At 40.7% G+C, this 12,814-nt stretch overlaps 1 protein-coding gene across 3 annotated transcripts in view; it reads right to left on the bottom strand.

The window, feature by feature from the left end:
• Nucleotides 1–1,868: 1,868 nt before the first annotated feature.
• Nucleotides 1,869–12,814, bottom strand: part of LOC111586500 (protein FAM184A-like) — a 58,800-nt gene continuing 47,854 nt past the window's right edge. For 2 of the 3 annotated variants that reach the window (XM_055008394.1, XM_055008393.1), the window contains 2 exons: nucleotides 10,186–10,520; nucleotides 1,869–8,292 (listed from right to left, as the gene is read on the bottom strand). In XM_055008394.1, the coding sequence (XP_054864369.1) occupies nucleotides 8,178–8,292; nucleotides 10,186–10,520 (450 nt within the window). In that variant the 3' untranslated portion in view covers nucleotides 1,869–8,177. The remainder of the gene's footprint in view (nucleotides 8,293–10,185; nucleotides 10,521–12,814) is intronic. The other variant, XM_055008395.1, reaches the window with a different exon arrangement.

Genomic DNA, 12,814 nt, shown 5'->3' on the forward strand with positions numbered 1-12,814 from the left:
GATGAGGAATCGCTTCCATTATTCCACTCTTGTCTTCTGACTGCATTTAAATTCACAATTTAATAAAAATATGGATTTGGCTTCACACGCTGGAGAGCCTTAAAGTTGCCATAATCAATATTTTATGCTAACAACACATGAAATTATTCTGGTAAATTGTGATTGTGGAGCTTACAGTTCAGGTTTTACAGGCTTTTTGAAGACTACACACAGAGAACAAAGCAGCAGGGAAAGTTAGCAGCTAGCTATTGATGTTAGCATCGAGCTAACACAGGTCCTCACATAACTCCACTGCATTCCTTGGCAGAATAATTAATCTAAGTTCCTTTCAGTCTTTCAGAGCTCCAACAGTTCTGGAGGCAACACTTTCCATCACGGTGATTTAGCTGGTCTGTGGTCCACTAGCTTCAGCCATTCTCCTGAGATGTTTCACGGTAGAAAAGTGTTTGTCAATCAATGACTTTTGTTTGCATTCCACTACGATATTTCACGGGTGTAAAACAGTTTACCTCCGCTTTGGTGAAGAACATCAGGGAATTGTTTTTCGGTTCTCAGCAGTAATTTTTGTTGGTAAATGAGAGACATTAGAATCACACGTCTGGATTTTCAAACCATAAACCAGGAAGTGAATTTGGTGACGTACGTGCATTACGTTTGCGCTGGGGACTGCTATGATTGGTGGAACTCACGGGAGGCGGGCCAAAATTGTGGAAAAGTTGCGGCGATTGGACAAAATTGCAAGGTCACGCAGAATTCGCGGAGATTGGTTGAATTCGTGTGAATTGGTGGAGGGACTGGCTAACATTCTCCATGTTCACTAGATGTGTGAAGAAGTGACTGTTTATTTACACATTTGTCACATAAAACATGCCAATTTTCAGTTAATTACACAACTAAAACTCATTTACTTCAACTCATTTGTTGCCGAAACTCCACAGACGCCCTCTAAACTTCCACCAACGACCAAAATAACGTCCATTCTTCTTCAATCTTCCTTTTAACTTCACTTCTGAAAACGGTGTTAGCGCCGGAAAGGGTCCCGCCTTCTTGGCGCTGATTGGTTAATCCCGTGTCACTCCAGTGGCTGTGCCGAAAAACAGCCAATCACTGAGCCCCTTCACTTTACCGTTACCTAGCAACTGGTAAAGACAAGATTCTGATAGGTCCGGACACGCTGGTGTCTGTTTTACTCATTGGGTTGGAGTTTTCCAGCGTAGTAAAGCTGCAGAGGTCTGAAAATGTTTAGATTTTACTGTAAATTAGATTTTATTTTTTATTTAATTAGATTTTGATTAATTTCTGTATCCAGCAGCTTGTTAACAGAAACAGTGAAGGAAAGTTGGCCGTGATCAATACTTCAAATGTGTTTCATTTGCATGGGGCTACAAGAAAAATATATAAAATATCATACTTTTATGAAAAGGACAGCCTGGTTTTCTCAACATTTTAAGAATAAATACATCAACTCCGGGTTCGTGTAAAACACAAATGTCCAACCGTGACACTAGCATGTAAACGCAACACACCGAGTTGAATCTTTGAGAAACGTATCAGAAACTCAAAAAACACAGAAGAAATGAGCACATCAGCCGTTTTTTTTTTTTTTATCTCACAATCATAATTTTACTGTTCCATAACATACAACAGAAATGATATAAATATAAATAAATATCGTTATTGGTATAATCATTACATATTGTTACTTCAAAAATGCCAAGACAGACATCAGTAAATGATGAGGATGACGTCTGCTCACTTTCACTTCAGTTTTTACCAGCTGTTGTGTGTATTCATTCATCACATGCCACAGTCTTTTCCTCCAGTTCCTCTGCAGTTTTGGAAGAACTGAGTTGAAAGTGAAACCAACCGAGCCTCGATCAGTTTATTGTCACATTTATAAAACTAAAAAGACAGGTAACAGTTGAAGTCTGTGGTTGAGTGCGTGAAATAAAAACCTTCCTCTGTCAACAGATGAATCCCCGTTTGTTTAGAAACCTCTAAGGGATCCGTCATGTGATGGCGACGCCTGCAGCTCTGCTTCTACTGGCTCCAAGAAAATGCGTTAAAATCAACAACACAATAAGATGTGAGGAGATAACAAATCAAACAGTACAGCTAGTGACAGGAGCAAATATACAATGTAAACATGTAAACAAAACAGCAACAAATAAAGAAACAAATGGCTCCTTTTTCAGAGTTCCAACGAGTAAACAAAACTTAAAGGACCACGCCGGTGCTTTTAGATGTTCACTCAGCAGTTTAGCTGTGAATGCCAACGACTTCTCATTTTGGTTCTTGAAGACATTTTAGATACAGGGGTTCTCAGCTTACGGCAGAACTTTTACCTGAATGGCTGAGAATCTACTCCAACAACAGGGACATAAAGTGCTCAGAAGAAGAAAAAATGTAAAATCCACCTGACAAACCATCATGGTGGAAACCATGTCAGCTTTTATGTTGACTGATTGATTCACCAACAAGTCTCAATGGGATTTTTAAATCGTAACACAGGGGCTCCTCGGTTTACGGCGTCCTCGACCTACGGTGTTTCATTATGTCAGAACTGACTACGTGGAACTAGTTGGTGCGTGGAGGGGACGAATACTTTGTCACGCGGCGCTAGAAGACGAATTTGGTCATTGGTATTCATTACTTTTCCAAAGAACTGATCGATATCGTGACATTTTCGCCGGAGTTCCGACTTACGACGACAATCGACTTACGTCGCGCCGTAGGAACGGAACTGCAACGTAAGTTGAGGACCCCCTGTAAACTGAAAATGTAAAAATACATTAAAAAACAGCAACTGTCGACGTAAAAACACTGGAATGGTCCTTTAACTTTCCTGCCAGGATGTGCTTCTTGTTTCCAGGACAACAATCCCACTCTTGTGTTGCTCTTCTTGTTTTTTGGCCAAATATCAAGTACAGGAAAAGTCGTTTTGATTATTGAAATCTTCAGGAAAGGCAGTAAAACTGGACGTGATTGTGAGAAAATGTGTAATTAGGAAGAAACTAAGAAGAGGCAAAAGGCTTCTGTGTCGTCGGATGCAGACTTCGAAGCTAAAATGTCAACAATGAGCTGAGCAGTTTGAATAATCTTCACAGTGTGCATGAAGGAACCAACCAGCGGTGGCTCGGCGTTCATTTACTGTTTCTGTGCAAGTCAATATTTACATTTAAACCTCCTAAATTATAATGTTCAGCATCACTTCAGCCTCATGATGCTGCATTCGTGTCATTTTACTGTCTGCCGGAGGTCTTAACTTGCTTTCAGGAAGTGTTTCATTACTTCAGTCCTTAACTGTCAAACTGGTATAAATGCTTTCGCTCGTACACTTTCTTCAGGCACAAGACATAAGAACACGTCCATTAATGAACCCTAATGTCTACAGGTACAACAGAAGTGAGTACAGTTGTGCAATATCACATGAATGTCAAACTGTTTAATAATAACTGAATGATTTCCTCCTGTGAATGATCAAAAACAAGTCTTCTAACTGAAAACTCCAAAGTAGAAACTCAATGCAACAAGTCCGCCTGTGATTTCTGATCAACCAAACGGCACTGTTCTAAAATGAGCTGTGAACTCTCTCAGTTTTGGATCTGTGTCTATGTCTACATCATGGCTCCACATGGAAAAGAACTAAAAAGAGGATGGAACAGGATAAAGAAAGTGTTGTGACTGACTACAAAATCAGTGAAAACTCAGTTGCAGCACTAATCAGGACGTATAGAACAAGTCATAGTACCACTAATCAGGGCTGCGGTGGTCGTCCTGCTAAAATGGCGCTATGGACATTAGCTGTGAAAAACAGATGGTCAGGTGCTTCAAACTCCACCAAAACCACCAATGGAAGTCTGAGTTTCACCAAATGATTGTAGGGAGAACATTCTTTGGTCAGATGAGACCAAATGAACTTGTTTGGCTCAGATGAGGTTGTTACCTCACCACAGTGGATGCATAGTCCTGACAGTGAAGCATGGAGGTGGGAGTGTGATGATATGGAGCTGTATGAGTGGAAAAGGTGTCGAGGAGATGATATTTATAGATGAATGTCTGTGGATAAACCAAAATACTGTCTGACTAGATGACTCCCTGTCTGCAGAAGGTGGAAGAAGATGAATATTCTGTAAGAGTTTCTGAAACCATGTAGATAAAACTTTGCTACAGAACATGAAAGAAGTCTGGTGAATATTGGTAGCATGATCTATTGTCAGATGAAATCAAGAAAAATGTGGGCTCAGAAGGAGTCCAACATGTTGGGTATGAACCTGACTGCGACTACCACAGTGAATGCATGGTCCTGACAGTGAAGAACGGAGGTGGGAGTGATGATGATATGGAGCTGTAGGAGTGGACAAGGTGTTGGGGAGATGATATTTATAGATGCACCATGAATGTCTGTGGATGTACCAAAACACAAAACAACCACACAGACACAAAATGAGAAAAAAAATAGATGCAAAACAACCACAAAAGATGTAAAACAACAATAAAGTGACCACAAAAGATACAAAACAAGTATAAAAAGATTTTAAAAATGGCCAAAAAACATGAAAAATAGTGCGGTTTGTGAACCACAGTGAATGCATAGTCCTGAGAATGAAGCACGGAGGTGGGAGTGTGATGATATGGAGCTGTAGGAAGTGTTGGGAAGATGATATGTCTAGATGAATTTCTGTGGATAAACCAAAATATTGTCAGCCTAGATGACTCCCAGTCTACAGAAGCTGGAATGAGAGGAATATTCCATCATGACAACATACAAAACACAAAATAACAGTTTCTAAAGAGGAAAACGGTGAACTACAACTTGTTGTCCAACTGAAATCCAATGAAATACCTTCAGCCACACAACTCCTCCAGCAGAGGGCAGCAGAAGAATGAGAAAACATCTCTGCAGAAGAACTGAAAGAATAAAAGATTTGAATCTCAGTGTTGACTTTTGTTGAACCAAGTTCCCACTGTGGAGCCTTTTTTAACGTCGTAAACCTAAAGTGTTGGTTTTTAATCATTGCACAGAGCTGTTCTCTCTTCTGTTGGAAACCACTTTAAAGGTGCTTTTGCTTAAAATAAATCAACTAAATTCAGCTCAGCAACAAAATGTTCAGTGTCAGTGAGTTTGAAGTGAGACTGTTCTGTTCTGACAGGTCGTCTGAAACACTTCCTGGACCGCCGGAGACAGATTCCGCTACGGAAGACGAACTGAAACGTGCTGCTGAGTAAACTGTGAAACCTCCCATCCCTCCACACGGAACAAACGGAGCCTCTGTCCGGCTGACGACGACCATGCAGTTTGGAAACTGTACAGATTACTGAATGGACTTCAGCACGACAACCATGTAAACTTTTTCAAGTAAAAAAAAACAACAACAAAAAAACAGACAGAACACCGAAAACTGGAGCTATGAGGGTTTCAAGTGAGCGACAGCAGCATTATGATAGTGTTTCTGTTTTCACATGCTCTATGGTCTGCCCTGCAGGCAGAGATGAGGACCAAACAGCCCCGACACCGACGGCAACCAAACACTCCTTGGCTTTAAAGAAAAGCGGCTGCATGTCGGTGACGGAACTCTTCCTCCGGGTCTCTGCTCCGCTGGCATCACAAACAGACCGTAGAAAAACAGTAGCTTCTTACATTATAAATACTAGAATAATAAAAACACGAGGGGCGCCGGGTTGGGTTCTTCCTGATGGATCCCCTCTGAGGCGACCGATCCGGCGCCCCTCGGCGAGCTCAGAGATCTGAACGCGACTTCCAGACATGGACTGTACAGCTGAAGCTCTGGGACAGGAAGCTAAAGTCTGTTTGCTGGTGTCGGTATCGTGGTGGACCGCAGATCCTCCGAAACAAACAAAAAAAAAAAAACAAGCAGAACATCCTCAGAGAAATGAAAGAGAAACGGATCAATGCGACGGATGGACCAACAGCATGAAAGGCGAGTATCAAGGCAATCATCACTCCGTCCAATCACGGTACAGCGTTAAGACACATGTTGACAAGCAAAGAGCGACTCCTAGACGACACGTTTACTGGACGTTTACTGGACGTTTACTGGACGTCTGCATGAGCCGGGAAGTCTGGGAGTGTTTATCCAACTATAATTCCAATTATTGGTGATTTTTAATGAGATGCTGAGTTCCAGTGAACACTTTCATCTGATTATTTAACCCCCTGAACCCAAAAAAACCCCGCCGGCGGGTCTAAAAGGCTTATTGTCTTTTTAAAAAATGGTCAAAATTACAACATTTACCAGAAAACAAACAACTTTCCAACAGCCTTGGAGTAATAATCTGTGATGTGACGTTTTACCAAGAAAATTAAGAAAGTCGATAAAAACATAAAAAATTTACCGCTTGCTCTGATACAATTCTGCAAAAACCAAAAAATTCTAATTTCCTTGGCGCAACTGTGAAGCCATTTGTGACTCAGCTGTGTTGATCAGGTTTGTAGTAAAAATTCTTAGAGTTCAGAGGGTTAAATCACTTGACTCTGAGTTTTCTGAATAAATTGGAGTAACTAAAGTTCATTTACAACCTGTATGATTGCTTTTTTTACTTCCTGTGCCTCTCACTAGTAAAAATCAAACCACTCTGTTTCTTTAAACCTCTTTAGCGATTCCTAGCATTAGTGGATCTTTGCTAAAGCTAACGTAGGGAGAAATTTGAGAATTTAACCTGAAACTGTTGTTAACTTTACCTCTAGATGCTGACAGCTGTTTGGTAAATCCAACCGAGCAGCGACTGGACAGAATTCTGGAGTCATTTTGGAGAGATTTTTTTCTGCTTCGGACACATTGGACAAGAGAAAACATGGAAATCGTAAAATATATACAGTATGAGAAGACAACATGACAATAACTTGACAGAAAATGACACAAACGAGACAAAAAGATGCTAAAAACGAGACATAAAATGGCAAAAACGAGACACAAAACAACAAAAAGGAGACAGAAAGTCACCATAACAAGACAAAATGTGCCTAAGTCTCCAAAAAAAATCACCAAAATGAGACACAAAACATCAAAATAGGCCACAAAGTGACAAAAAACGACAACAAACAAGCCACAAAACAATATGAAACAACACAAATGAGACACAATTGGACCAAAATAAGCCACTAAATGAGAAAAATAAGACAAAAATGAGAAAAACAAGACACAAAACGACAAACTTGGCCACGAAATGACAAAAAACAACAAACCAGCCATAAAACAACATCAAACAACACAAATGAGACACAAAAGGACCAAAACAAGACAGAAAATGGCAAAAACGAGATCCAAGACAACAAAAATAACACAGAGAGCGACCTTAATGAAACAAAATGTGCCAAATACGCAAAAATTACCAAAACAAGACACAAAACAACACAAATGAGACACAAACGGACCAAAGAAAGACACAAACTGAGAAAAACAAGGCACAAAACAACAAAAAGGACACAGAAAGTGACCTTAACGAGACAAAATGAGCCAAAGACGCAAAAAAACTTACCAAAATGAGACACAAAACAACATAAAGGAGACACAAATGGACCAAAACAAGACAAAAAATGACCCAAACGAACCACAAAACACCAAAAATGACTCGTTGAGGTGTTGGAGATCCATCCAGCATGGTGAAACATCTTTCTACAGCTGATGAGCAGAGGAGAGAGGAAACATCTGGAGAGGAAACATGGAGATATTCATCTTCAAACTGACTAACTTTGTAGAAAATGACACAAAATGGCTCCAAAATTATCTAAATAACGACAACTTGTCCAAAGAGGTTGATAAAACTCTCCAAAATGACTCCAAAGTGACATAAAACTCTTCTAAATGAGTGAAGGAATGATTGAAAATGGCTCCAACATGAACTAAAAGGTGACTCATCCTGTTGGATCTTCTGAAGCCTGAAGCCTGAGGAGCTGCAGTTGTATCTCAGCTGGGTTACTGATGAACGAGTACTTCCTACTCCAGCTTTAACCTCCTCGGCTCATGCAGACATCTCGTTTGCAGACGGATGGACGGATGAAGACACAAACCAGAGATGTTTCCACCTCCTTCTCCATGGAAGCCCCAGGGTTGAATCACACCGAGTGGTCCGACTTTAGCTCTCTGTCCCACGACTTCATTTATGGACAGAATCGGGTCGTTGGGGGTTTTTTTTGTTGGGTTTTTTTTTGCCGGTCAGAAAGAGAAGTACTGGGAGTACAGCTCTTCTTCTTCTGTGGTGTATCCTTTGCTCTTTCCTGCCTCCGTCCTCCGAGGGTCTGGTGGCGAGGCGGCGTCGGCTTCAGGAAGGCTGAGGGAGGAAACACAAACACCACCAGTGTTAAATAAAACACACAAACCAGGCAGCAGTGGTTGTGTTGTGAGGTGACGGTGAGCATCCAGATGTGACGACCAGAACCAGCAGGAAGCTTCTAGATGAAGCAACACCTGAGCCACAAACTAGAGGAGTTCTGTCTAACGTTCACCAGAGAACCATCCACAGCTCCAACCAACCAGGCAGAACCTCAACTTTAGAGAGAAAACCTAAATAAATGCTGCTCTGAGCTTCATTCCTCCTCAGTTCTTCTACTGCAGCTGATCAGATCAACAACATCTGGATCCACACGTTCATGGAGAACTCATGTTTAACTCTGAACTTGCTGGAAAAGACCCGTTTTTTGTGTTATTTTAGCACCTTTTTGTGTCATTTCTGTGTCTTTTTGTTTCATTTTTTGTTGTTTAAACATCCTTTTGTCTTTATTGTGTTTTTTTGTCTGATTTTGTGTTATTTTAGCATTCTTTTGTGTCATTTTTGTGTCCTTTAGAGGAAAACACAAGGAAACCAGAGGGTTAAGTGTGAGGTTGTCTTGGTAGTGATGACTGGCAGCTGGTTAGATAACGTGATAACACGGCAAAAAGACACAAAACAACGCATCGGACTGGGATTTTCTTCTAATATGTTGCCTCTGAAAGGGACAAGCAAACACAACAAAGCAGTAAAAGAGACGACAGAAAGCTTGTAGGTGACGGTTGCAGACTAACTCTGGGGTTCAGCTGCAGTTTCCCCTCCAGCGGACGACCTCCCAGTGATTTCTAATCACTGAGAGAACAAAGGCTGAAACCGCTTCATTCTTTCAAGTTCCGCAATTTGCCGCAGTGCTTTCAAATCGGCCTTTTCTTCTTCTTCTTCTTTTTTTTTTAACCCAGGATTTGAAGTCCCATTGAGACTGATTTGCAAAGTCTCGGGATTCATTTTCATGAGCGAGGATTTAAAAGAAGATTCTGTCTGTGATAGAGAAACATGTGACGTAATGGATCAGAAAGGGATTGTGTGTTCGTTATTTTTGTGTATTGACCTCGATCTAATGGAGTAAAACCGCTGCTGTTCTGGGAAATGAAAAGATGGGCGTTGTACCGAGTGTTAGCCGAGGCCCAAATTACAATTCAAAGTAGCAGAGAAGGAAATTAAAGACTGGAAATCCAAGAGAGACATGAAACTTAGCTGTGAGAGAGGTGGAGATGCAACGGAGGGAAACAGAACATCACTCACTACCTGGATCTATGAAGTGAAAGTGAACCGGAGGTATAAAACACACATAGTACCACTAATCATGGCTGCAGTGGTCAAAAAGCTCAAATGACTCCACAGACTTTATGCTATTTCTTTTAAAAAGCAGAATGGGAAATGCTTTGGATCCATCAATTCTGTGAAGGACGGTTCATAACATCAACTTCTAAGGATGAAATCCAAGGAAAAAAACAGGATTTTGTCACAAAACTGCTTCTTTTCATGGTTTTTTTTTTTTTAGAAAAGTTGTATCTTATCTCACGAAGATCACAAGTAAAGAAGACTGACAAGATTACAAGCACATTCTTTGGTCAGATAAGATGAATTAGTTTGGCTCAGATGGAGTCCAGCATGTTTCCAGGACGACCACAGTGAATGCATAGTCCTGACAGTGAAGCGCTGAAGTGGGAATGTGGTGATCTGGAGCTGAAAGAGTGCCAAAAAAAAGTGCTGTAACCGAAACTGAGACCAGAACTAAAGACTGTAAATCTAATAGTGACATGATTTGCAGCTGTGAAAGAGGTGATGATGCAACGGAGGGAAACTGAAAGTGAGGCGGCAAACAGAACATCACTCACTGCCCGGATCTGTGAAGTGAAAGTGAACCACGAGCTGTTAACTCACTTTAGTTCTCACCTCCTAAAGCTCTGCAGGCCCTGATGCTGCACCAGGGCTTCCTGAGGATGAGGAGCATGAGGAAGAGCAAGGCTTGGCATGGGATGATGTGGAGGATGAGGAGAAGGAGGAGGAGGAGGAGGAGGATGCTGAGGAAGAGGAGGAAGAGGGCTGAGCAGAGGCGGGGCTTTCTGAAGCCGGGGGAGGGGCCTGTGGAGGGGGGAGGGAGGTCCTACATCCTCCCGTCCCTCCCCTTCCTGTCCGACATGACTCGTGGTGGGAGGGCTGACGAATCGGAGGGCTGAATGGCTAGGAAAGCTGGTGAAGCGCTGCTCTGATTGGCTGCCTGTTTTTGACTACAGACACACATAGAAAGGCGAGACATGAGTGCTAGCTAGCTGCGGCTAACTGTACTTAACACAGCACCTGTCTAGATACCATAAAATGTCAAATGATTCAAACTGCATCCCCACAATAATCGCATTATTTTGCATTAGTGTGAACAATCAAGAACAAACACCCTCAAACACTAGAATGAAAATTCAGGCCCCAAAGTAGAAACTCAACGCAACAAAAGCTTGTCCACCTGTGATTTCCAATCAGTGTGACTGCATGAACACGGTTATAAAAAGACCTTCTCAGTTACCAAAACCAAAATGAGACATAAAACGTCAAAATTGACCATAGAATGACAAAAAACAACAACAAACGAGCCACACAACAACATAAAACAACACAAATGAGACACAAAACAACATAAAACACAAATGAGACACAAAAGGACCAAAGCAAGGCACAAAATGAGAAAAACAAGACAAAAAATGACTAAAACAAGACACAAAATTGGACAATACAAAATCAAAAACACCTGCATATCTGCATCATGGCTCCACATGAAAGAAAAATTGAAAGATTGAGACTTCACAAAGATGAAAAACGATACAGGAAGATCACAAACCCGAGTAGAGATCCTTCGAAACACAGTGTCAGCAGTAATCAGGAGGTATAAAACACACATAGTACCACTAATCATGGCTGCAGTGGTCGTAAAGCTAAAATGACTCCACAGACTTTGTGCTATTTTGTCAGTCCAGCTGTGAAAAGCAGGATGGGAAGTGCTTTGGACTTCTGTGAAGCTCAGACGGTGTGAAGGACGGTTCATAACATCTATTTCTAGGGACGGCATCCAAGAAAAAAAACGTGCTTTGTCATAAAACTGCTTGTTTTCATGTTTTTCAGCAAAGCTATACTTCATACACTGCTAAAAAACAAACAAAAAAAAGCAAACAAGATTGATAAGATTTTGTTGGACTCAGATGGAGTCCAGCATGTTTGGTGTGAAGCTGACCAGGACTACCAGTTAATGCATCGTCCTGACAGTGAAGGTGGGAGTGATGATGATTTGGAGCTGGATGAGTGGAAAAGATGTTGTGGAGATGATATTTATAGATGAATGTCTGTGGATGAACCAAAGTACTGTCTGACTAGATGACTCCCAGTCGAGAGAAGGTGGAAGAAGACGAATATTCCAGCATGAAAGCCATCCAAAGAACAAAAAAAAACCCCATCAAGAGTAAAACTGAATCCAACAGGAACAGAAACCCTCCTGATAAAATTGTGTCCGTCATAGAAAATAAAACGGAAAACATGAAAAAATGAAAGCTTTGAATGTCAGTAATCACATTTCCACTGGCTTTTTCTGCACTGACTTCCTATCGTGGGGCTTTTATTTTTAATATTGTGTAGCATAAAACAAACTGTATAAGTAATGTACTCACTGTATGGTTACACAACACTGAATCATTTGCATCTGTTCTGCTGCATAATGTATCTGGAACAGGGCTACGCTTCACTGTTCAGACTTTGAAAGGAAATATTCACAAATCTAACGCAGACTGGAACAAAGTTGTCGTGGAAGAACACAACCTGGTGCATGTATGAGTCCTGAACAAGCTAACGACGAGCTTTAGCCTTTAGCAAAACGGTTAGCCGGATGTGCTAACACCATTTAACCCATTCCTCACACTCCTCTTTGTATTTTGCAGAGTTAGCTACAGTGGTGCAAAAATAACACAAAAAGACGCAAAAATGACACAAAAGGATGCGTAAATAATACAAAAAGGACACATAAAAATGCAAAAATTACACAAAAGGATGCTAAAATAACAGAAAAAGACAGAAAAAGAAATAAAAATGATGCAAAAGGATGGTTAAATAATGCAAAAACGACAAAAAAATACACAAAAATGACACAAAAAGATGCTAAAATGACAAAAATAACATGAAAAGAACCAAAAATGACACGAAGGAATGCTAAAATAACACAAAACTGACTCAAAAAGACAAAAATGACACCAAAAAATGCAAAAATGACACAAAAATACACAAAAACGACACCTAAAACAACACAAACTGACAGAAAAATGGCACAAAAGGATGCTAAAATAACAAAAAAAAGACACAAAAGACTTAAAAATGACACAAAAGACCCAAAAAATGACACGAAAGGATGCTAAAATAACACAAAAAGGACAATGTATTAATCCTGGCAGACCTGCAGACCATTAAGTCAAATGTATTTAAAACACAGCAGTACGACTATAACTGTAGTGAGAACTGGATGAAAAAAGAAGAAATTATGCGTGAATCG

Source organism: Amphiprion ocellaris, chromosome 24, assembly GCF_022539595.1.
Source record: "Amphiprion ocellaris isolate individual 3 ecotype Okinawa chromosome 24, ASM2253959v1, whole genome shotgun sequence".
NCBI classification, from domain to species: domain Eukaryota; kingdom Metazoa; phylum Chordata; class Actinopteri; family Pomacentridae; genus Amphiprion; species Amphiprion ocellaris.